Genomic DNA, 25890 nt, shown 5'->3' on the forward strand with positions numbered 1-25890 from the left:
TTCTTGTTTTTTCCTGCCACTGCGTTTTCTAGCTCACCGACTCTATGCACCTCTCAATCTTTCCTTTATTTATTTCTCTCGCTGAATTGCCCGCTAGGGAATCACGTTGACGCCAAGATGGCGCTCTTCTTCGAGCAAGCTGTCAAAACTGCTCTGCAAAATTATTCGAAGTCCGTTGCAAAGCCGCTTCACTATGGGACCGCCGGAATTCGAGACAAGTAAGTTCGAAGCCCGGGAATCGTTTATTTGGTAGCGTGACGGAAGGATCATTTCTTGTTCTGGCGGCTGCTGTGCATCTCAAGAACCGGTCCGTCAAATAGACGTGGCAGAACATAATCGTCAGTGGGCGCCTACGCTGTAATAAATGTGTCTTGAACTGCCACAGTACACGTCCAAAATCGAATGCTTGTGCAGCTGTTCAATAGAACAGTGCGCGGTACCATTTAAAAAATATGTACCTGTTTTAGCTAGTGTTTAGAATTACCAATATTACTGTGTCTTGGAAAGTGAGTTGCTCTCATTAATATTCCTTGATCACTCGGCTTTTGAAGCCTTATTTCAGCCACGTAAGGCTTGTAAAGATGCGGCTGTCGTTCTGAAGAGGCTGATGTCAGTTTTGTTTGTATTCAGCGAAAAAGCGGATTAATTTGTACCGTACGCTGAACTTGTTTATATTTTATCCAATCTTGCGTTTTTGAAAACTAGTGCTGGACTGTTCGGCTGGTTTATATTCAAAGCTGACTAACGTTTTTAAATATACTGCTTTGTTTAGGACTGATCAGTTTGACCTGCGTGGCATACCTTTACTAGTCCGAGGGTAGACCGGGGCTCTGGTTTTCTTTTTTAGTTTTGTGCAAACCTAAACCCTAAACCACGTACGCGAAAATGTCGCTTTGTCAAACCGCTCTTTGCAATTTTGTTGCCCTCTTACTAAAGTGTGTGTATTTGTGTGAGTGTGTGTGTTGAAACTGCGGTTATCTACAACCGGGGGGGGGGGGGGCGTTTCATTTTATGATTGAATGTTTCTGCTATGAATGCTATGAAGTAAGTCTGTGTACCGCTACTAAATGCCTCATTATTTTTGCAGAGGAGAAATCTTGGGATCATGCATGTTTCGAATGGGTATTCTTGCTGCATTGCGCTCAAAATACAAAAAAGGTAGGCAGTTTTTTTTTTTCATTCAAAAAAACTGCTTCACAGCAGAACATGGTCAGGAAAAATAGTGAGCCAACTCAAATACCCAATCAGACCACATATATTTGTGTTTTGTGTTTAGTGCTTATTCGTTTATTTCATAAGCTTCAAAAAGGTGCCAAGAACTCATTTGCTTGTCTGCAAGAAGCAGCACCATAGTGTTTGACACCTAGCTCTGAAGGGATACTAAACAAATGTTGGAAAAACTAACGAATACTTCAAAAATATACTCGGAAGATGTCACTGTCTTGATGAACTAAGTTGATTTCTTGTATTATTGAACAGTTTGCTATATTTCTTTCTGATAGATTCTCAGCGCATGGCGGCTGCATGTGAGTGCAAGCCACGACGTCACAATTGCCAAGGCTCATGCAGGATGCACAAGTTCCTGTTCTTTTCTCTACGTCTCCTTTCACCCCAATATCTTCCTTCCATAAAAGTATTGATGCTTTACCCCAGCCGGGAGCATTGTTCGCTACTGTTGCTGTTCATAGTGGTTCTGTAAACCATAGGGGGAGTTGAGCAGGTCGAGAGAGACGGACGATGGCTGGCTTTGTTGGCTTGCTTGTTTTGGGCTTGTGTGGCGTCACCAAACGTCACATCCCCTAGTTCACTGTGCAGCCGCTAGGTGCGGCCGTTTGTGAAAAAGCATGAAATTCATTATTTTCCTGTAGTTTGTGCCTTAAATGAAGATTGTGTCTATCAATATCAGAACCCAATCTTCGTTGAAAATCTTGGTGGCAAATTTTATTTCAGTATTTCAGCAGTACAGTGAAAGAACAAGGTGAAAATTGCATTTTTTGAAGGTACAGCGTGATAGAAACAGATAAGCACTACAGACAAGACGCAAAGAATAAGAGGTCAATTTGGGATGTCTTGCTATTTTTCCCTGACTATGACCAGCTGCAACATGCCATTTTTCTAAAAATTGTCATGTGAGCTTCTAGTCTGATGTAACAGGGCTGACATATTTCCTGTGCACTCAATTTCTGTTTTGCCTAACTCGTGGCCTCGAATTTCAATTATTATTATTTTTCAAAATGCCTGTGCCTGTGAAGTGCACTCATGTGAAATGAGTGCTCTTCCTGTAAGAACTGAATCGTGGTTTGCAGTATGCTATAAGTAATACATAAAACATCACTTGCTTGAAGCAGTGGTCCCGATTAAGGCCACAAGGACTGAATAGGATGATCATATCACATGTTTTGGGACATAAAACCACAGATATTATTATTTGCAAAGACAACAGGGGCCTCATTGTCTTGGCAATGTGTAAAAAAACACCTTGCGTGTATATACTATCTATACTGGGTGTTTTGAGAAACGTGCCCAAACTATTCGAAAATCGGGGAAGTGCGTCATTTCTTCAATGTCACTAGGGTTACTTCTTCTGTACCCATAGGCACCTAATGACATCATTTGGAACAATAACTAACTTTTTATTTAGGGGGGTTAGGCAGTTATACTGAATAGGAAAATTGAAGCTCTTATGCAAAGAGCTTGGGCCTGCTCTTAGATTTCTAAAGTGCCCCCTCTAGTAATAAATGCAAAGTAATGAAATCCAACCGAATTCAGCGGCCAAACCAAAACGCAGAAGAGCGCAGCTGCCATATTCTTCTAGACGGCTAGAATAGGTGAGCGTTGTTATATCTATCGTGAACCGACTTAGTCATATGGGTGGGAAGGGTACGCTTGCTCTTATAGCACGGATGGTGCTCATACATTGAAGAACACAGAAGAGCTACACCATTGTAATGATCTTGAACAGTGACATCATTCTGGTTGTGTGCTTGTTGTGCTCATCAGTGCTTGAGTTTCGGTTTCGCCGTTGAATATTGTCATACTTCATTGCACCACAATAATTACTAGAGGCCACTTTTTTATATCTTTTAATGTGATGGTTTCTTCGCATAAAGAACTTCAAAATTCTTCCATTTGATATAACGGCCTAACTTCACTAGTTAAAAAATGAGCAGTTCTGTGTAAGAGTACAATCAATAAGCGAAGCTTCTTGAAAAGGGGATCAAACAACTATGCACCTGATGTCGCTGCTGGCTTTCATGTAGGCGGTTGGGTGACGAGCGGGTGGGGAGAGCGTCCGCTGTTTTCGGTGGTGGGAATGACTGAGTGAGTGCGCGGCCCAAGCAGTGGTGGGAGAAGGATGTGAGCGGTGATGCGGCAGAAGGCTTTGACGGTGGTTATAGAACACTGGGTGTGGTGTTTTACTGTTGTTTTGCGCCGGTGCTGGGTGGGGAGAGCATCAGCTACTACCTTCGACAGAGTGCCTGAAGTAAGCTGGAATGATGGTTGTCATTTCACAGTCCACAATAAAGGTGGTGAAAATGAAGACAACCATTATAACCAGTTGTGCACTGAGCTTACTTCTTATAACCTCGAATTTCTAGTGCACTAGAACCAGCCGGAACATTCCCTCGTTAATCACTGGCCATTGCAATCTGAAGCAATGCTTAAGAGAAGGGAGCTTGGATGGCAACGGCGCAATGTGGGCTTAAAGTGCTTTGCTCATAGAAAATCAATTTCACTTTGTCAATTATTGCACGTAAACATTTTCTTTCATATTAATATACCTTCCTCTTTAGAAAAAGAAAGAAATTGTGAAGACAGCGAGCAAATATTGCATTCTCCTTATTTGACACATTCTTTGAAACACCAAATTTTAAAGTATAACAGAAACAGTTCAGACTTGGAAATCTGTTTCCGAAAGAAAATGTCATTCGCTAGTTTATAGGCTTGCTTAGTCATCATCTTTGTAAAAGAACATGATAGGTGTGCTTACAGTAAAAATAAAACAAATTGGGCTGGAGATAAAAAACAAGTGGACCATATTTAAATTGGGTAAATGCAAATTTTCTATATGTATAGTAGATTTGGAATAACAGAATAAATGCAAAGCATTTCAAAACACAATTGATGGCTGGACAGAATCATGCTTAGATAGTGGTGATATTATAAATCGACTAGTTTGGGCTGGTTTTCCTTTATGCAGGGCAAGGTTTATTTGAGGTTTTTATGCAACAGAGGCTATTAGTTTAGTTAAGTTTGTCATGACTTGAGAGAAATTGAGCCAGCTCTTTCAGGTAAAATTTTGAATCCATGCTGTAGTGTGTAGCTAAACGATTATTGCTCTGCCTTTGTAGTACACCTAATTAGTTCTGCATGCTGAATTTCAGCCGTGGTTGGTGTCATGATCACTGCATCTCACAATCCTGAAGATGACAATGGCATCAAGCTTATTGATCCAATGGGTGAAATGATGGAAACGGATTGGGAAATATTGGCAACAGAGCTGGCCAATGCTCCGTAAGCTGCCCATTTTTTCTGTATTAAAAAAAAATAATTTATGCTACTCAACACTTTAGAATTAGATCTTATTAACCCTTTTTAAACCAGGATTCCCACAGTCCACATTGGTGAACAAAACGTATCAGTTTAGTGAAATCAGGCTAGCCAATGCATTTCCTTAAAAATTTATTTGAAATGTTGGCATTACTGCAGCATTTCAATTTCATGAGGGTTTTAAATTATCTTGCTTTATTTGAGAAAAGGAAGGGTTTATCTTGCTTTTGCATTAGTTTTCCAACACTGTGAGCGCCAATTGATGTGAGAAGCTGATAGAACACTACGTGGTATTAGGACCCGCGTCATTGCCATGTAGCTGTGCACAAAACATTATCTGTAGTATAACTAAATACACCTTTAGAAGTTATGTTTAGTATTTCTTTCCTTTATTTGAGATGTGGATTAAGTGATGAAGACAATCATGCCATAATTTTTTAGCAGACAAGCAGAAGCGAATGTTCTGATTTGGAGAACATCAACAATTAGCGCTTTCAAGCAGAACCATCAACAAGTGAAGGCCGTTTGAACAATGCTACTGCTAATAAAGAAATCATTCAATGTGAATGTAATTTTGAATGCTTTGTGAATGGTGATCAAGAATGATATAGATAGTGACGAACATATTGAAGTAGAGCCATAGGCAAGCAAATTGGCTTTAAATGGTGATTGTGATGCCGATGGAACGAACATGAGGGTTTATGTATTGACGGCGATTATGAATGATGATGATGAGAGTTCGCTAGCAGCTATGTTAACGTTCTTGTTCATAATGATGATATTAATGATGAACGTCTTGAACTGATGATAAAGGCATTGGTTATGGTGAGTGGTGGTGATTGCAGTGATTAATGAGTTGAAACAGAGCCATTGGCAAGCAATGTTCTCATGTGCTATGAAGAAGGATGATGGACCTAGTGTAACTGTTGTTCCGGATGTCCATATGGGTGGGCAATTGTTTTTTTCAAGAACTAAAGCAAAATTTTTTTCCACTTGTTTATTTCCACTTGTGTATGTATTAATGTTACACGTTCACAAAAAAAAAAATATTTACTTGTACAAATGGATTGGCACTGGGATACGAAGGTTCAATAGTAAAGTATTATGAGTGGACAAAAAACATGGTCATTGGCATGTCTACTGTTCAGCTTATCACACTCCCTGCATTTCTTGTTTTTATTCAATTTTGTTGCTAGAAACCGCACAGCAGCCTACATATTTAGAAAATTATTTTGAATATCAAAGAACTAGTTAATGAGCTTTGCTAGATGTATGTCAAGTGGCATCGCATAACTGCATTGGGTTCGTGCCATAGGATACATATATGCTCCATATATTGCCTACTCTGCCTTAAAAGCAAATCAAAGACCTCAGATGTATTGCTGTGCCAATTTAACCCAGAGGACTGCTTGTTTGTTGTGAGATGAAAAGTAGTAGTGTGCAAATTTCTAAATATTTGCATGGGTAATACTAAACTTTGTTTGCTCATTGCATTGGTGTGCAAGCACTTTCTACGTAAGGATTGATTCGAAGGGTTTTTACAGGGCTGCCTGGAAGCATATTAATTTCTAATTGGAAGTTATTTTTTTCCTGTTATGTTGCTTTGCTCTTTATTTAATTTGTACCCGCCAAGTATCTATGATATTCTTTAAAGCTTCGTAAATTTGACCGATATTGCAATGAAGTGTGTCAATTTTCATGAAAAATTAATTTTGTTCACGAGAAATTTGGCAGATTCCACATACCAAGGAATCAAGGTAATAGGAAACATGCGAACGGAAAGAGACTGTGTTGTATTTTTTTTAATATTGAGTGAAACGTTACGAATTGGTGCTAAAGATATGCACAGATTTTGTACGCACAGACACAATAATTGAACAGTTGCATATATTTTCTATAACCAGTTGTTTATAGTTGCATGACAATGCCTGCAGCAACATAAGTATTAGCAACACCAGAAGCGGTAAGCTAAGAATTAGTGCTTTGTGCTCACAAGGGTGGTAGCTCTGAACACTGCTACATTAATCAACTTCAGTCGATGGCGCTTAACTACAATTTTGTGTTAACCTGACGTGATGGCTGCGTGGTAGGAGTATATATAGAATGTTTATAAAATTGGATAGCGAACACTGCAACCACGATTGACCTTTCCCGAACATTAAGGTCTATTTGAAAAACGATTGCGAGACCTGTCGTGGCTCTGTAGTGGAATACTTTATTGCCATGCAGAATGATTGGGTTCGATTCCTGCTGGGACCCTTTTTAATCTTTGAATTCTTTGGGTCAACATTGTAAGTATCAGCTTTTTTGTTATGCTCTCAGGTTAAAATTCCTCACTGTTCGTCTGTAGATATACTGTCAATCACCTGTGGCATTTACCCGCACATGGTGTACGAGTATGTGCCACATGTGTCTAGTGGAAAGGATTTGATGACGTACGCAACGAAATTGTCACATTGTTCATGTAATGACCAGCGAGTTATATTTGTCAAACCATTTTACTCTCCCGTGCTAATTTTGGTTTGCCCCAAGTTAATGGGAAGATTGATAGATACGTAGATGGACTCGCTAAAAGTGACGCCCTGCCGCAATGGTCTAGTGGCTAAGGTACTCGGCTGCTGGCCCGCAGGTCGCAGGTTCAAATCCCAGCTGCGGCGGCTGTATTTACGATGGAGGCGGAAATGTCGTAGGCCCGTGTGATCAGAGTTGGGTGAACGTTAAAGAACCCCAGGTGGTAAAAATTTCCGGAGTCCTCCATTACGCCGTCTCTCATAATCATATAGTGGTTTTGGGAAGTTAAACCCAACAAATCAATAAATCACGCTAAAAGTGCCTGCTGTACACAAAGAAATGCTTCACATTTAAAAGAGTGTGGTGACAAATCTCTGTATCTTGAAGCCTTTGATGGTGAAACAAAGTGACAGGGGCACTTGCTTCGAGTATGTTTACATAGACTCCGAGCGCGAACGCATGGATAAACTAACCAGCAAAAGTGTTGAGAGGTGGTGGAACAGGCACATGCAGATGACAACAGCCACTGTTCCGTACTGCCGTAGCTGCGCAGTTGTTTTGCAAGCGAACCGACACCCTTCGTAAGGAAAGTAGAAAAGGAGGTTAGGACGACCGCAAATATCGTCGCAGCAAATATGTCTCTCCAATAGTGGCGAAAGAAAAGGAAATGGTAATGACAGAAGGCGACAGCCACATTGGTTATTGTCCTCAACGTAGAAAATTTGGCAATACCAAAGCTGCTGAAAAGAATGTTGCAGTCTGAAAAATTTGCTGCGTTGTCTGTTGCTATTTGTGGTTCCAAGTATGTTGCTGTTTTTGCACAGATTTTAAAGGTAAAATCTTAGTGTATGTGTGTCCTTGATTAGGCATTCAGTTCTGTGCAGCAGGGAGGTTGGCAGAATTTTTTTGGGGGGGGGGGGGGGGGGCGGCATTTTTTTTTGATTGGTCATTTTTGCTTTGTATGCCATGGCAAAAAAAAATGTGAGGTGAGGCAGGGGCACAAACTTGGTGTGCCACCCCCGGACTACGTAACTGTTGTACAAGGTGATTTCTTGAGTAACGAGAACTTGAGAACAGGTTAGAATGCTTGTATGTACAGTGTTCCTGTTTCGGTTAATCCAGCTAATGTAACTACTGCACATACTTTTATTTTTTATAGACATTGTTGAAAATTCTTTTAAATTATTTTTTACCACTGTAGTTTTATTACCCTAGATGCTATATACAATATATCAGTGTCTCGAAACATGGTGTCAGATCTTTTTTGTGCACTTTCTTTGTCTTCTAAATTTAAGTGGTGCATGCTAACTGGAGCTGAATGATTCAGCAATACTCTTCAAGAGCCTGATTACGTTTTCATCACCAGGGATAGCTCGTTGGAATCTGTGCTGGACCGAATAGTGGCAGCAACAAACATCAACCTTCAGGAACCCTCTTCCGTGTGCCTAGCTAATGACACTCGAGCGAGCAGTCCTGGGCTGGCGGAGGCTGTCAGTGATGGTGTCAAGTCTGTTGGTGGAGCCGTCAAGGTGTTTGGTAAGCATTTACAGGCCTTGCAGCACTCTCAGCGTTACTGTGAATATGAGCTCAGGAAGTGTCCTTTTTGGAATAAGTCGACCATTTTGTATGGTTCACTCTAGATTAGAACAGTTGTTATTATTGGAGGGCCTTTTAGTTTAGTTATAAAAGAAACAGAAAACAGGCAAGAACGAAGCCTGGCAAATGACCTATCTTTCACATTGGTGCTCATTATTAGTCATGAGACTGATGACTAAGTACAGTCACAAGACTAGTTGTAGGCTCGTGTGCTCAGATTTGGGTGCACGTTAAAGAACCCCAGGATGTCAAAATTTTCGGAGCCCTCTACTATGGCGTCTCTCATGATCATATGGCGGTTCTGGGACGTTAAACCCCACGTATCATCATCATCAGTCACTAGACAAAGCCCAACATCTCCATTGCCAAAAATCTAGAGAGCTCAGCACAAGTCTGGAGTTCGACAATGTGCATGTGCATTAAATTTGCTAATGCTGGGGGAATATTGCACGGGAAATGGGTCATGAATATCCAGATCATCCATAGCAAGCTCTGATTCAAAGTTTTAGGGTGAAAATGACCCTATCTGGGCCACATTAGGAGCTGTATGACTGGTATGATGGACACTGGCAACTGAGCATTTTTTAAACACGAGTTTATAGCAGGAGGATGTAACATTTCCACTGAGCATTTTTAAACTCGAGTTTTAGCAGGAGGACGCTACGTTGCTTCTTGCCAAAATGGTGCCTACTAATATTAATTTCTATCACAAATTTGAAAAATTAAAAACCAACCTCAAATGTTATATTTCATGCAATTGTTTTAAATAACTTGATTTGCAGAAAGATACTTGACATCTAAAGGAGACCCTTGAGACATGTCAGCAAAGTTGCAGGATTTCTGGGACAGCTGCTATAGTGGTGCAGCAGTGACAGTGCTTGGCTGCTGACCTGAAGGTTGCGGGTTCAATACCTACTGATGTGGTTGCATTTCAATTAAGGTGAAATGCCAGAGACCCTTGTAACCAGATAGTCGAAATTTCCAGAGCCCCCACTACAGCAGCATCCCTCATAATCATGTCGTGGCTTTGGGACATAACTCCCTGGTTAATATTATTATTATTATTATTATTATTATTATTATTATTATTATTATTATTATTATTATTATTATTATTATTATTATTATTATTATTAGAAACTTTGGGGGCACGGCATCACTGTGCTAGGAGACTACTATTGCTAAAGTGGCAGTGTTTGAATGCTAAACAGAGTTAGCCTCAAAACTTACAAAGAGGGTTTAGCTTAAATTGAGGACGAGGCAGCGAGCGATGGAAAGAAAAATGAAATGTGTAACCTTAAAAGGCAAGAAGAGAGCAGAGTGGGTCAGGGAACAAACTGTGGTTGTAAGACTAAGCCTTTCATAGGCCATGTTAACGTAATTAATAGTGGTCAAGTGAAGGATGTCACTGGAGCCAATGTCTCAACTACAGGACTTGAGTCTTACAGTTCCATAGCCACTCTTGTGGTCCTCATTTCACATACATTGTGCATTGCTGTGGTTGGTAGCAGGGCTTGCAGTAGATGTGTTTACACCAAAAAATAGTTTGGTGTATTTGCCAGCCAGAACATGATTTTTAATTTTGGCTGAGTGATAATTGAAAATGTCTTGTACATTAGAAATAAACTCAGTTTACAGGGCTTTAATACGTTCTAAATTGCTTAGCATTCAATTGTTCTTGTTTCCTGGTTCTTCACTTGCAGCCCATCATAGCACCTAGCATGCAGGATTGTGCTTGGCTTGTACGAGCATTTACAATTACGAAATGCATAGATTTGATAATTTTGATGAGTGAACTTCTTCTTAGCTCCCCAGCTTTGCCCAATTAGTCAAATTCGAAGGGGGCTATAAGATTGTTCAAATTCAATGGAGTTAGAATTAGCGGGTGGGTGCTATAGAATGATAGGACATCACACCACACTGCGCTGGCAAAACCGAAAGAAGCCAGCCCTAGACTCGTTATCGTGACTTTGGCTATAGTACTAGTGCAAATTTGTGACAAGTGAATTCCTAAATTAGGCTCGTGGAACTCTAACATTGAGCGTAAATTAACACGTTCACTGCATCCTTAGTCACCGATGGGGCACCACCTATGCGGCTGCGAAGTTGCGTGCATTTATCTGCTTGTGGCTGCAATAAATTTATGACACTTAAACACAGAGGTATGATTTTTGTTGCATGAGGATACACACATCCAGAAGAATGCTTTTCAGATGTTAAGGCTATCGACCCATCAGTGACCCATGATGCACTCGAGAAAAATGTTTTTCTGCTGTGTGTGGCATCACTCACTGGTGACCGACACACACGAGAGCTCTCCATCTTGTGCTACCGCCTGAAGTTCGGAATCGCTACTAATATAAATTGTCTATTGTATTGGGCATGAGGTGGTGCGATTGTTTCTCATGAACAAAGTACTGGCACGTTCCTTCATTTTGTTGCTTGCAAACTTTTCAGCATACCTAATGGAGGCTCGTGCCTTTTATGAATGTGAAGGATGTCACAGCGCCTAGCAAAGAAAACAACTTATAACTGAAACTGACTTTATGTATTTTCTTGGGGCAAGCCCTTGGTATTTAAATATAGATGCATGCAACAAAAGCGAAAAACAGCTTTGTATCTTCAAATAAACGTGCCAAACGCTCGTTGCAAGGTCACCGCCATATTGTTGGTTAATATTCTGACTAAATTTTAACTTTCATCTACCTAATAAATATTTCTATCCCGGTAACTAACTTCACATGTTTTCTTGTAGAGAAGCACTTTGTATTTAAACATAGATTTACGGGAAGGAGGCTGGAAACACCTTTGAATTTTTAAATAAATGCACCTAATACCCACTGCAATGCTGGCAGTGCCACCTCGTTTGTGCAAAAGAAAGAGACATAGCCACGTGTCCCACCGGTGTGTCAGGACGCACTTGGGTGATATAGTACCGTATTTACTCGAATCTAAGCCGACCCCCCCATAAGTCCAAAGCCCAGAAAAAAAAAATCTTGTCTCGAGCGTAGGCCAAACAAAACAGCAAAGACAGCGTTCACGAAGAAAAAACATTCATTGAACATGAAGATGAAACAAAGCAGTTGATTCATGATGCAAATAAATAACTCGAGGAACATACAGCCGCTAGTCCTGTTGTGTGTGGTTCTTGGTCATTCTTTTCACGCTGCTTCTAGTATTTGCATCATAATGCTACCGTGCTTGCTGATGTCGCACTCATTCTGAGTCGTCGTCGCCGACTTCTTTGTCGCTGTCTTCAAACAGTGCGCAATTCTCGGGGCCATCAAGCGGCATTGGATACGCTGCACTTCTTAAAAGAGCGCATAATCAAAGTTTCTGGGATGTCGTCCCACGCTGCAGCCCCTCTAGCGATGCGAATTTTTTTCGTCCACTCCGAAGTGCCGCCCGGCTTCAACCTTGAACGAAGACTCCATGGCTAGGACAATTTTCCTTTTATAAGCGGCACTATAATGACACGGCCTATTTGGCGCCATTCAGCTGCACCACGCGCAGACCACTCGAAGTGCGACTCAAAATGACGAATGGCTCGCCTCAACACTCGCCATAAAGATAAAAATGGCGGCCTCTTGTAGGTGTCAGCTTGGCTACTAACTGCTATAATACCGTCTCGATGGAGCTGGTTGTGCGCCACCTTTCTCGATGAAAAATGGCACGTTTTTTTTTTTTTAAATATTGAATCTAAACCGACCCTGGAGTTTGATGCAAAGACATTTGAAAAAAAAAAAACTATCAGATTAGATTCGAATAAATACGGTATTCAGTGGCCCACTGGTTGGTCACTCCACACCTGAAACCAGAATAAAAAAATGCAATCAAAATGAAAAGTGATCATGGATTTGAATTTGCTTGCGTTACTTCTGTCGCGACTCCATGAGCATTGTTCGTAGCTTATCGAAGAGCTCCAGCACAGCGTCCAAATGCTCATCTGCTGAGAAGTGCTGCTGTTTTATTATTTTGCATTTCGAGTGTGCGCGCCTTTGTTGCACGAAACGCAACTCGAAAGATGGCGCCAGGCAGCGACCACTGCGCGAGCTGAACCGGCCGGAGGCCGGAGCTGTAATGTGACACCAAAGTGAACCCCCTTGTGGTGAGCGCGGGTGTGCGACTGTGCGTTGTTGCCGAGAGCAGGCAGGCGGGGGACGGCTGTGCAACTGTAGAGATGCCGTATTCTCGTCTCTCCAGCAGTTTACTTTACCCTAAATAAACGTCGTTTTGTTAAAGTAACCGTTATTTTTGCCAGTATTTTCCCTCCAGTCTCCCGAATCATCATCGCTTTGCATTTAACAATTCAGAAGCGGGATTTCGCACGCCCAAAGTCATCCATCGTGCCCAACCATGCCTGTCACTCACAACGGAACATCTTCAATGGCTACGACAAGCGAAGAAGATGGCGGAGCATTGACAGCGGGGAAGGCAGCGCCAGTCGAGTGGTGCCCGACAGTGCGTCTACCAGCGGCATCACTACAGCACCCGGACCAGCGTTCGACATAGCGGCAGTCCTTCAAGCCACCGTACAAGCAGCAGTGAGGGAAGCCATCAACGGGATCGCGCATCTCCAGTCGCAACAGACAGCAGCCATGCCTGTAATCAGCGCAGAGGAGACATCGCACCTGGTCCCTTTGTTCGATCCAAGATTGTCGAACTAGCCAACCATCGACGCATGGATTCAACGTGTGAACGACCTAGCGGAAGTTTACCGTTGGACAGACAGAGTAACATTTTGCCACGCTCTCTCAAAGTTGTATGAACCGACGAAGATGTGGTACGACTCCCTCCTGTCTGTTAACAAAACCTGGCCCGAGTAGAAGGTGGAGCTCAGACGTGCTTTCTCCACGACAGCAGGAATGCAGAGGCTTCACCGGGAAATGGAGGACTGAATTTACAAGCGAGGTGGGCCTATCGAGTGCTAGGACTATGGCAAATTAGCGGAAACATGTCGTTGTAACTTCAGCGAGGAAGCTTGCATTGAATATTTGATCACCGGCCTAAACAATCAGGATATTATCCGAGCCATCAGCACCTGCACGTACAACTCTACAGTGGAGCTTCTGCATTGCCTCAAGTGTCTCGAAGAGCATGTTGGAATCCTTGACTCCCAGGACTCAAAATATTCGAAAGCAAGCGGCTTCCAAAATCTTGTGAGCCACGGCAACAAGGAAAATCGAGCCACGAAAACGGCCTTAAATGAGAGTAAACAAAATCCCAAACCGAGGTGGGAGACCGATCTCTCCGAACCGAGGACCAAAACCCCCTCTCCTTAGAAAGGAGAGCAGCGATGTTTCAACTCTAACAAGTACGGTCACCTCTCTCTCAACTGCCCGAGTCCGCAGCGGGTGCGAGGTGCAACTTTTGCAACCAAAGTGGGCACGAAGCCCAGAACTGCAGGGAAAGGAAGAGCGGGCCGCACCTCTTTCAAAGCGTTGTGGATCTGAACATCCGTGCAGCGGATGCAGCGAAAGAAAAGTATTTCCTGCTGGCTAAAATTAACGGGAATGAAGTTAGAGTGTACGTCGACCTCGGCAGTCAGTGTGTCACTATTCGGCGTGAAGATGCTGATCGGGTCTGGTCAAATGCAGGGTGATGGAGAAGCGGCTGACCATCGGGGGCTATGGGTCAGGACCTGTGACGCCGTGTGGTGAGGCAAACGTTAACCTCACAGTCGACCAAAAAAGAGCCGACATCCCCCTGCTGATTGTGTCAAATGAGTCGCAGGCAATTCCTATCATCCTGGGGCAGCCCTTCACCGAGCAACCTCATGTTACGATCATAAGGCGATGGAACACCGTGCGTATATTTGAAGAGAAGAAGAATCTGAACGAAAGTGATGACACACTCCAGTCCATCAATATTCCAGATCTTTCGAGGCACCTGGCCTGCCTCGGAAAATCCAAAGAGTTGACAGTTGTTTTGCCAAACTAAGTTGGATTTGTCAAGCCCTACGTTATAGGCAGTGAACCTAACGCCGATGTTTTCGTGGACGACCAACCCAGGTGCCAAGAGAGGCGCAACTATTGCTTACCCTGTTGTGTCGTAAACGCAAGTGCGGGAAACGGGACCTGCATTCCTGCAATGAACGTTTCGGGCCTGAAACTGAATATCCAAGACATTGAGCGGACTGCGGGGTCGGAAGTCTGCTATCTCAATGATGGGGCGATGCAGGACGTGAAATCAAGCTGCAGTGCCACGCAACAATGCTCAACGGCAACCGCGAACATCAAAATGGGCCCAAGTGTCACCCCGGAGTACCATGAGAAACTCGACCGACTTATCGAAAAGTATCGCGACTGTTTTGCTGACACCGTCTTAGAGATTGGCCGTACCAATGCAGCGGAGAGGAAAATTAAAATGACAACTGGAGAACCCATAAAGTTTCACCCATGTCGGGTTTCCTTTGCGGATTGCAAGCATTCGCGAATATTGAATGAAACAAAATACAAAAATAAACGTTCGACTTACGAACCGAGGACATCATATTGGTTGGGCGAGAGCCTACAGATTTGGCGAATCAGGGAGAAATATATAGGACCGTATAGCATAACGGCAAAACTAACCAGTAGCCGATATCACATCGACAGGCTGCTCAGCACATGGCGCGAGAGGAATGCATGCAGCAACATCACTCCACTGGACAATCTTAAGCTGTAGGGCCAGGACGAGATAGACTCGGATAGTTCAGACTAAAGACTCTAACCGGGACGGTCGGTAATTGCAGGACGGCCGAGTGTGCGCGCCCTTGTTGCAGGAAATGAAACTCGAAAGATGGCGCCAGGCAACGACCACTGCGCGAGCTGAGCCGGCCAGAAGCCGGAGCTGCACTGTGACATGAAAGTTTACCCCCTGTGGTGAGCGCGGGTGTGTGACTGTGCATTACTGCCGAGAGCAGGCAGAAGAGGGACGGCTGTGCAACTGGAGAGACGCCGTATTCTTGTCTCTCCAGCAGTTTTCTTTACTTTACCCTAAATAAATATCGTTTTGTTGAAGTAACGGTCGTTTCTTTGCCAGTCTTTCCCCTCCCGTCTCCTGAATCATTGTTTTGCATGTAACACTAATAAATTTTGTTTGGTTTTGCCACAATTGTGATCCCTCGGAGCCGACTTTCGCGAGGATCGATAAAGACCAGAGGCTCCCATCTTGAATTAACCATTGTGGACCCTGACGCGTTCGAATTATTATTGGGTGTTTTGCCCCGTAGAAATACACAGGGTGGTGCCGGGACCAGTGTGTCTGTTCGAATTTACTGCAAGTTTAAACTAACAAGCTTTTACTCTATTTGTTGTGCAGCCTCTTTTGCTTAATGCGTGTATTTTTATTTTTTTTCTTCATTTGCATCACTTGTATCAATAAATGGTATCGGGAAAAATGCTGGTTCACGCAAACATATGTAATGTGTTTTCATGTTGCATTTCCTTTATGGACTGTTTTTATAACACCAAGTTTAATACTTGTTTCTGCCTTACAGGCCATCTGACCACACCCCAGCTTCACTACATTGTACGCTGCAGCAATGACCCAAGCTATGGAGAGCCCACAGAAGAAGGTTACTTTAAGAAGCTAACAAAGGCCTTCATGCAGATTAGAGCCAATGTAAGTTTGAAACATTATTATTAGCAGGGCATTTGTGCACTGTATTGGTTAATACAATGTAGAGTAATTAATCTTTTACTGCCGAGTGTCATTCATTCGCGACATACCAAAAAACTTCGAGCAAGCAACTCGCGAGAAGCTTGCTGCCTTTAATGCCTGCTGTCAAGTGTTCACGGGGAATGTAGCTTTCAGCATAAAAAAATCTAGCGCTGACTCATTGAAGGTATTTTATACTAGAACCAATTGTTTTGTAGCTGATGGGGGAGAGCGCAAAGGGCATGGTACAGCTCTCACTTTGTTTTTTCTCGCCCGGGTGGCGTCAGTTTCATCTTCAATAATTTTGTTTATTTGGTGTGTATGCACCTAAGAGGTGGCACACGACATGTTACATAGTTCTGAAGTGCGTTTTCTGTTGTAAGGTCTTTGCTTTTTTGGCATATAGAGAATTCGTTAAATACTTAAAAGCACGCATTGAAGTTAAATTTTGGAAAATTTCACTGTGGAATCATTTAAAGGTTGCTATTTAAAGCGGGAAAATGGAAACTTTTTATTTTGTTCGGCACTTTCATAATTCAGGCGTTAAATGGTTAAACAGCAAAAGCCTTACAGATGGTTTTCTTGTTTTCTTTCCCTCGATTCCTGAAGTTAAGATTTCCTAGTTACACTGTAGTGGTCAAATATTTATCTGAACCGATATTACCAAGTGTTTCTGCTATAGTTACCAAATGTGATTTATATCTTTCTAGTCTAGCACTAATGTTTTATAACCATCCCGGCTGCGGCGGCTGCATTTCCGATGGAGGCGGAAATGTTGTAGGCCTGTGTGCTCAGATTTGGGTGCACGTTAAAGAACCCCAGGTGGTCTAAATTTCCGGAGCCCTCCACTACGGCGTCTCTCATAATCATATAGTGGTTTTGGGACGTTAAACCCCACATATCAATCAATTAATGTTTTATAACCATGGATGTGACTGTTTCTGTACAGCACTTTGAATTACTGTATTGTATAGCTTCTGATCTGTTGAGGTAAGTGTGCACATGCCAGTGGTTTTACTAAATGAAATTCATTCTTTTTTTAATCATGTCAGGAAGCGTGCCGAGTTTCACCTCATAACACTTAAGCTATGAAAGTTACCATCAATATATTAGAGCTTGATTCATATTATATTTTCTTCTTCGCACCCTTTTTGTTGTTGTTGTTGTTGTTGTTGTTGAAGAAGAGGAGGAGGTCTTGAATCACACTAATCCCGATAAATCTCATGGACTGGTAAAATTCTGATCTGTCAAAAAAGATTTGTAAGTAGCATAGTAACTGACTCTATTGTTTACTAAAATAATGTTTGCACACCTGAACTAAATTTTTTCACCATGGTCAATTTTTTCCCCCACATTTATTAGTTGGGTCCCTGAACTCGTAAATCCAGTCATCAGCTCTCAGATTCACTGCTCTCCTTCATTTATTGGCATTTTCTTTGCTGCACGATTACACGGATAGTTCTTGCTGTGCCTTCCACAATAAATAAACAAGAAAACCATCAGCAATTATATTTTGCATAAAGTATGCATAGTGCCACGTTCTTTTCAAGTTTTGTTATTGCTCCATTGCACTGCGTTTAGTGCATACCGCGTCTACGGTATTATAGATGCTTCGAGGCTGTAGTAGATCATCTTGTTAAGATTGCGTTCACTTCGTGAACCCTTCAGATTATTCTGGAGCCTACCTCGCGGCTAGTGATAACGCTAGAATGTTTGATGGCAAGTGTATGAATGCCGTCACGCTTCGCCGCTTGTCAGTTGATTGACGACAGACGCCCTGCTCGCTGCTATCAGTGCCAGTTTCTTGCTGTAATCTGAATTTATTTTTACGTGGCCGCAAGTTTGGCCTGATTAAACAGTTTATTACTCGACCTGCAGTCTGCTTCCTTCGTTCGCGTCACGACTCCGTGACAATATAATGGAGTAAAGCAATGATTTTAAAATATTTATTATATAGAGATTTAATTATTTTATTCAGTATTCAATATTTATATGTTTTTAAATACTTGCATGTAAGTTGGATCACGTAACATAAAGCCAAGACCTCACATACACGTGTAGGAGTACATGTTGGCACACTTACTTTGCTGTACCTCGATAGTAGTCACTGCAGGTTGGTCTGATTTAAACATCGCACGTATGTCTTCATGTTGAGCTATTGATGGAGCTTCAAAATGGGAAGTATGGAATTGGCTACTATTTTCTGGTTGAGTTAGTGCCGGACAAAGTTATTCTGCACTATGTAGAGCAATTAGATGAACAGGGGCGTGCATCTACGTGCATCATAAAGATTGTAGCAATATTCACAGTGGACTCACAAGCCCTAATACAGAAGACTCTCAGTAGAAACAGAAATCTGTTAAACAGAACTGCTGCTTGAATGGAATAAATGCAATGGCAGTTGGCCACGCAGAAGATAATGTAGTTTTTTATAGCAACAAAGTGCAGCCTAAGAGTGACAACCCTGCAAAAGTTAAGTTCTGGCTTCATCTTTATTGTGTTGCCAGAATGTTTTTGTTGCTTAAAACTCTGGTGCATGTTTGATTTTTATGTAGATAAGGTACTCCTCTGTCATCTTTAAATTTCTGGCTTCATCTTTATTGTGTTGCCAGAATGTTTTTGTTGCTTAAAACTCTGGTGCATGTTTGATTTTTATGTAGATAAGGTACTCCTCTGTCATCTTTAAATTAATTTTGTACTTTCAACTTGTTAAATGTGAATGTGTATTCAACAAAAGTAATACCTTGCGACATGGCTTTTGTTGGTGTAGTGTACAATTTTTATTCTCTCATTTGATTGTGCAAACAATTGCATTCCACTGAGATGAACCAGCTGTGTTTTGTTCTTGGTTTATCACATCAAGTTCTTCTTTGCTCTTGTTTACATTGCAAGGTATATCTTATCTATTATTCTGATATATCTTTTTTATTGCTGTATGTCTTGTTGGAGCTTACATTAGAATTGTATTGTAAATTTACAGACTATTTGTTCATTGTATGTCTCACTGCAATGCTGCTGTAAGTAAGGGTAGCATAGCTAGGCATGGCAATTTTCAATGTAAATTTTTTTGAATGGAGAGGATGAAAAATAAAGAGGATTTGTATATTATGCTTTATTATGTTGTGTTAATTATGTATCTTAGTGAAAATTCCAAGGCCCCAAAACACCTCCTACCTCTTTTTTTTACACATTTCAAGTAAGCGCATTGTATGCTGAATCCACTCATGGTCATTCATTGGCAAATGACAAGCAGTAAGGCATGAACAAAGATCTTGCATTCATGAATGGATGTGTCTGTGGATCCCTTAAGAAGATTATTCAGATTCATTGCATGGCTTTTTCAGTAGTGTAAGTAACTTTGGGCCTTGGTTAGACAGTAGTAAGCCAGCTGTTTGTTCTACTTATCCACAGGTAGATCATACTTACCAACAAATACTTTTGTAGTGAGTAAAGGACTTCAGACCATCTTTTATCAGATTTTGTCGGGTGTTATAAGTTGCCAATCTTACAGATATTGTATCAATAATATAGTATGCATTATTTTTCTATGCGAAGTTGCATTGTTTATGTGCTGCATTATTCATGTTATTTCAAGGCAGTTTTGTTATCTCAGGGCTCAGCTGTACGCAACTATGTTCCCTTCATTCGTCTTGACGGTGCCAATGGAGTAGGAGCTATGAAGATGAAAACGCTGCTGCCTTACTTGGGAGGTCTTCTGAAGATAGAAACATACAATGATGGCTCGGAAGGCCGGTTAAACCACATGGTACATTGCCCTTTCTTTATCATGATTCAGCAGAATCTCGTTAAATGAAACTTGGAGGCACCCGGAAAACATGTTCAATTTAACAAGAGAAATATGTAGAGGGATGAAGCAGTCAAGTATAAAATCAATCAAAGAAAGTTCTGTTTCAGCAGCAACTTCAGCTGCAATTTAGGAGCATATGTTCATTTACTGAGGTTCCGCTGTATATATTTGATGAGCAATCCAATAGTGCTACTGATGTCTTTACTTTCTTTCATAGTGTGGTGCAGATTTTGTGAAAATCTATCAGAAAGCTCCAGAAGGTGAGTGACAGGGTGCATGACCCTTGCTTGAGTTAATTGAATTTGTCTTTCTTTTTTTTTCATGTGATCTAGGAATTCCTCTTGACGTTGGAGTGAGGTGTGTTTCATTTGATGGTGATGCTGACCGAGTCATTTATTTTTACCATGATGAAAACCTCGTCTTCCATCTTCTCGATGGCGACAAGATTGCCACTTTGGTATGGCATATTATTCTGCACTCCTTTAGCTGTCAGTGTAAAGACCTAAAATAACTGTGCTTTTCTCCAGGTGGCCAGCTACCTGAAAGAGCTGCTTGATGCAGCCATGCTTTCCTTGAATATGGTCATCGTTCAGACAGCTTATGCCAATGGAAGCTCAACGAACTACATCACTAATGTGCTGGTAAGCCACTTTAGCTGGTATAGTTACTCGCTTCATAGCATCTTCACTTCACTTCACTTTATTACCTTAAAGACCCCCTAGAGGGAGTATTACATAAGGGGTGGGAAATATACAACAAATGTAATACATATGCAGGATGGGTACTAGTATGAACAGGAGTAACCAATGCAGAAATAAAGTAATACATGTGCAGGATCAGTATACATATTAACAGGCGTAACACCTTGCCAAAAAAAAAAAGAAGACAAAGTGAGAACCAGTGGCACAGAAAGGAACAATGTAATGTATTCAAATAAAAAAGAAACGAGTGACATTTTGTGTAAATGTTGAGTGGCACATTATAGTGGCGAGATCAGTGGAAAGGCCATTCCAGTTGGAAGCTGCACGAAAAAAGGAGGCGGAAAATGTCGTGGTACGGGCGCGTGGCCGGCCGACATGAGAGGAATGAGTGTTGCGGTGAGATGTGCGGGCAGAAGCCAAGATATAGGGCGGGTGGCCGAGTTGACTGTGATAGAGCTTGTGGAACAAAATGAGGCTGGTAACTCGGCGACGAATGTTAAGGTTTGAAATATTGGGTTTTTGTTTGAGAGATAAAACACTCACGTTATACGAATACGAGGAATGAATTAATCTAGCTGCTCTATTCTGGAGGGATTCTAGTGCGTCGGTTAAGTATGCTTGATGAGGGCTCCAGATAGGCGACGTGTATTCAAGTTGGGTGTGAATTGAAGATTTATAAGCTTGTAGTTTTACAGGAGAGGGAGCATGACGTAAGTGCCGCTTTAAGAACCCAAGCGATCTGTTAGCTGATGATATGATATTGGTAATGTGGACGCGCCATGATAAATCGTTACTCAAAGTGACTCCCAAGTACTTGTATGTGATGACATTTTTCAATGCAACTTTACCGATTTGATAAGAATAGGTGAGGGGGCTGCGCCGACGGTGAAACGAGAGGGACTTGCATTTATTAGGGTTTAGTGTCATTAGCCAACGATTGCACCAGTTAAGCACGGTTAATGTCATCTTGTAATGCAACTTGGGCTGATGTGTTAATGATAGTACGGTATATAACGCAGTCGTCTGCAAACATACGAATATTGCTGGATACATGAAAAGGTAGATCGTTAATGTATATTAGGAATAATAAGGGTCCAAGAACAGATCCTTGTGGGACGCCTGATGTTACTGCCAGAGGGTAAGAGTTATGTCCATTAAGGGTAACGAATTGGTAACGATAAGTAAAAAATTCTCGAATCCAAGCTAAAATTTTAGGGTCTAAGTTTAATTTCGAAAGTTTTAACATCAGGCAGTTGTGGGGTACTTTGTCGAATGCCTTTGCAAAGTCAAGAAAGATAGCGTCAGTCTGTATGTTATTGTCCAGGTTAGTGTGCAGATCATGAACGAAAAAGGCAAGTTGGGTTTCACAGGAAAAATTTTTTCGAAATGCATGCTTTGTGGAATGAAAGAAGTTATTAGAGTCCAAGAAGTGCATGATTTCGGTGTAAATGACGTACTCCATGAGCTTGCAAGGCACGCTTGTGAAGGAAATGGGGCGATAATTGAGAGGACATGATCTATCTATCGCCTGATTTAAAGACTGGAATGACCTTTCCTATTTTCCAGTTTATTGGTAGGTTACCTGTGGATAATGACTGACAGAACAATAGGGATAAGTATATGGCAGACATGTGCTTGGTATTTTCCAGAAATTTTGAGGTGATATCGTCTGATCCCGCTGAAGAAGAGAAATTGAGTTTGTCTATTAACGATATTATTCCGGAAGCGACAAAATCAATACTGGGCATTACAGAGACGATGCTAGACGGAAAAATCGGAAGGGGACTGTTAGTTTCGTTTGTGAACACGGAAGCAAATGCTGAGTTATATACTTCTGCGCATTCAGAATCACTAACTTCTCCGCCCGAAGGATTATTCAAAATAATACCTGGAATTCTTTTAGGGTTAATTACCTTCCAAAATTTCCTAGGGTTATTTACCAAGATCTTCGGAAGATCAGTATGAAAAAATGTTCTTTTTGCGGTTCGAATGGCATTATAATAAAAGGTTTCAGCTTCTTTATATCTATCCCATGCGCTGGCGGTAGCTGCGTGTTTAGCTGCATGAAAAAGTCAATTTTTCTTATTTTCAAGTCCCTTTAAAAGTTTAGAAAACCATGGATTTTGTTGATTAGAACGGAAGGTGGTACTGGGAATAAACTTGTTTGTTAGCTCCTTAATTTTATCTTCGAAAATTAACCAGTTATCGTTCATGATCGTTCACTTAATGTTGTTTCAAAATGAGGTAGGAACGCTTCGAGTTCAGCGATTATTGCGTTGTAATCCCCCTTGTCGTACAGACGTATAGTTTTACTGCATGGTTTGCGTAGTTTAGGGACGAATTCAAAAACAACATAAATAACTTTGTGGTCGCTAATCTCAGGAAGAAGTGTAATATGTGACAAGCTTTCGGGTTTAGTTGTCAGTATTAGATCCAGAATATTGGAAGTTTCACCAGCAATACGTGTAGGTTCTGTTATTAGCTGTGTTAGGTTAAAATTTAAGCAGACGTTAATGCATTCTTTTGTTCTGGAGTGGCCTCTTATTAATTGGTTGGCGTCTTGCCAATCGATGCCAGGAAAATTAAAGTCACCAAAAAAGTAGGATATGCGCGGTAGGATATTTAGTAGTTAGCTGGTTGAGTATATCGTTTAAATCTTGTGCGAAATTTGGGTCATTGTCTGGTGGCCGATAGCACACACCTAGCAGAATTGTCTCCGGTACAGCGCGGCAGACTAACCACAGAATTTCCAGCTTGCAGGGGACATTTGTCAGTGAACAGGATAACTGCTTATTGACAGCGATAAGTACGCCACCGCCACGTGTTTGTTTCCTGTCTTTCCGGAAAACAACAAACTCTGGCAATTCGGCAAGAACCTCACTATCTGTAACGTCATCCTTCAACCATGTTTCTATGAGAACCAGTATGTTGCTGTCCAATGTTGATACAAGGTTTGATACTGCGTTGCGTTTTTAAAGGAAGCTACGTATATTAGTGAAGATTACAGAGAAGAAAGGCTTGTTTTAGGTGTTGTAACATTAACACGTTTTTTTGGGGGGGGGGGGGCGATTGCTAGGAAATTTCGTTTACAATTTGATAATTTTCGTTGAAAACGTATCTTTTTTTACCAAGGAACAAAGTCGTGTACCGCACGGAGAAGGGCTCAGATTTCGTACGGGCAAATTCAACAAGATGCTTTCAAGCTTTTCGAACGGATTCGAAGAAATCTTCCCCAATACTGTAATTAGTACCTTTTAGTGTTTGCGTCCATTCGAGAGAATTTCCTCTTTGGTTTTAAAAAAAGTGAATTTGGCTATTATAGGCCGCATGTGATCATGCCGGTGCCGACCAAGGCGGTGAGCACGTTCAATAAGTTTAGGGTCAAGAGTTAAGTTTAGGTGGTCACGACAGTGGTTAATAAGTATTTCTTCGGAGTCTGAGAATTTTTCGTACGGGTTCGGATCAGGGAGGCCGTAAGAGATGAGGTTATTTCTTCTGGAACGATTTTCGGCGTCGTCAACTCGCGCCTCTATGTCGCAGATTTGACGGGCCATTATTGCGGTGTTACCAATAATAGTTTCGACATCCTTCTTAACTGTCACAAGACCTTGGTAGTGAACTTCAAGCTCCGTAATACGTTTAGTTCGATCAGCCATGGCTTTGTTTGTTGTTAGTAGCGCAGATTTAAGTCCCAGCACTTCCTCGAGCAGTGTAGACTGACCCGTAGATAACTTTTGCAACTCGGAAAGAATAAGGCTTGCTGGGAGGGGGTCTTTAGGTGTACGGTCCTTAGGGAGAGAGTTTGGGCCAGGATTGGATTCCACGTCCCCCGACAGAAGTAAGAGAGCACGAGCGACATTCATGCATTGAATAGCAAGGACACAACAGCAATGTGGGCTCGGTGGCTGTACCAAAAAATAATTGCTATTTCTTTTAGTGAACAGGTCATACGGTACACTAACCTGCATTGCGAAGACGAAAGGGTTAGTGGACCGTGCGATGGCACAGCCACAGAGCCCACAAAGCTTGACGGGTGGTTGCTGACAATTTATAGCTGTTGTCGTTGAACTGGTTGATGACGGCGGTGATACGATGATGACGTCGGTGGTCCCGTGATTTGCTGGCGGCGCAGCAGGACAGCCGGATGCGTTTGCGGCACGCATAAGAAGGACGGTGTCATACCCGGTGCCGAGTCGCTCTCGGCACGTTGGAACATCCGATGAGGCAGCCAGCAGAGCAGGAACCAGCAACTGGGCGATGATAGGGGAGAGCGCCTGCATTGTGAAGACGAAAGGGTTAGTGGACCGTGCGATGGCACAGCCACAGAGCCCACATCTGTCACATAAACCCTAGATTTCAAACATGTGTTTGCTGAACAAATTAGAATATGACTGGCTTGCAACAGTGGGAGGCAGACTCAACTGAAACATTTTTGCATCATACTGTAGACAATATATAATAAAGCTTGTTTTATAGGGGCCCTGCTGCACTTTTTTCAACATGGTCATGAGACGCCGCTCATCGGTAGTCGAGGCTCCTGAGAACATGCGATCCAAACAGTATAGTGTAGCATGCGGCCTGAAAGTTACAATCAATTCTCAAAAGTTAGTGAAATAGTTGTATTCTCTTGACAAATGATGCCATAAACACAAATGACCACGTCATAAACACGAAGTCCCCAGCCATTGTCTGGTTTGATCATCGTCAGCTCCAAAGTTACCGCAGCCCGCCACAAGATGCCATCTTGTATCTGTGCGTGTGCTCACGATCAGAGCGGAAGTAAGCTCGTGTGAAAGAAAACACGAGTAGAAAGAGTGGTCATATTCACGACATGTGCTGACGAACAGATGCATCTTCTTTCCCCTATGTCACCTCCTCCTGGGTAGCTTTCACAACCCTCCTTGATATAAAAAAAAAAAGAAAGTGCTTGAAGCGTGCTATAAATCTTTGTAACTCTGCACATATTTGACATATTCTGAAAATTTTGGTAGCGGTCGAGTCATGAGGCAATATGCTATTTTAATGAGGCCATTCAACGATTACTGGGGAAAGTGTTGTAGGGCCCCTTTGATGTACTAGTGA

At 41.9% G+C, this 25890-nt stretch overlaps 1 protein-coding gene across 2 annotated transcripts in view; it reads left to right on the plus strand.

Moving 5' to 3' along the window:
* Window positions 1–69: 69 nt before the first annotated feature.
* nst (phosphoglucomutase 3-like protein nst) overlaps window positions 70–25890 on the plus strand; it is a 46624-nt gene continuing 20803 nt past the window's right edge. The window contains exons 1-9 of one of the 2 annotated variants that reach the window (XM_037426931.2): window positions 70–218; window positions 1088–1158; window positions 4386–4515; window positions 8429–8598; window positions 16139–16263; window positions 19913–20065; window positions 20325–20367; window positions 20440–20564; window positions 20635–20748. In XM_037426931.2, coding sequence (XP_037282828.2) covers window positions 118–218; window positions 1088–1158; window positions 4386–4515; window positions 8429–8598; window positions 16139–16263; window positions 19913–20065; window positions 20325–20367; window positions 20440–20564; window positions 20635–20748 — 1032 coding nt within the window. In that variant the 5' untranslated portion in view covers window positions 70–117. The remainder of the gene's footprint in view (window positions 219–1087; window positions 1159–4385; window positions 4516–8428; window positions 8599–16138; window positions 16264–19912; window positions 20066–20324; window positions 20368–20439; window positions 20565–20634; window positions 20749–25890) is intronic. The other variant, XM_075877016.1, reaches the window with a different exon arrangement.

The sequence above is a fragment of the Rhipicephalus microplus genome, chromosome X (assembly GCF_043290135.1).
Source record: "Rhipicephalus microplus isolate Deutch F79 chromosome X, USDA_Rmic, whole genome shotgun sequence".
Lineage (NCBI taxonomy): Eukaryota > Metazoa > Arthropoda > Arachnida > Ixodida > Ixodidae > Rhipicephalus > Rhipicephalus microplus.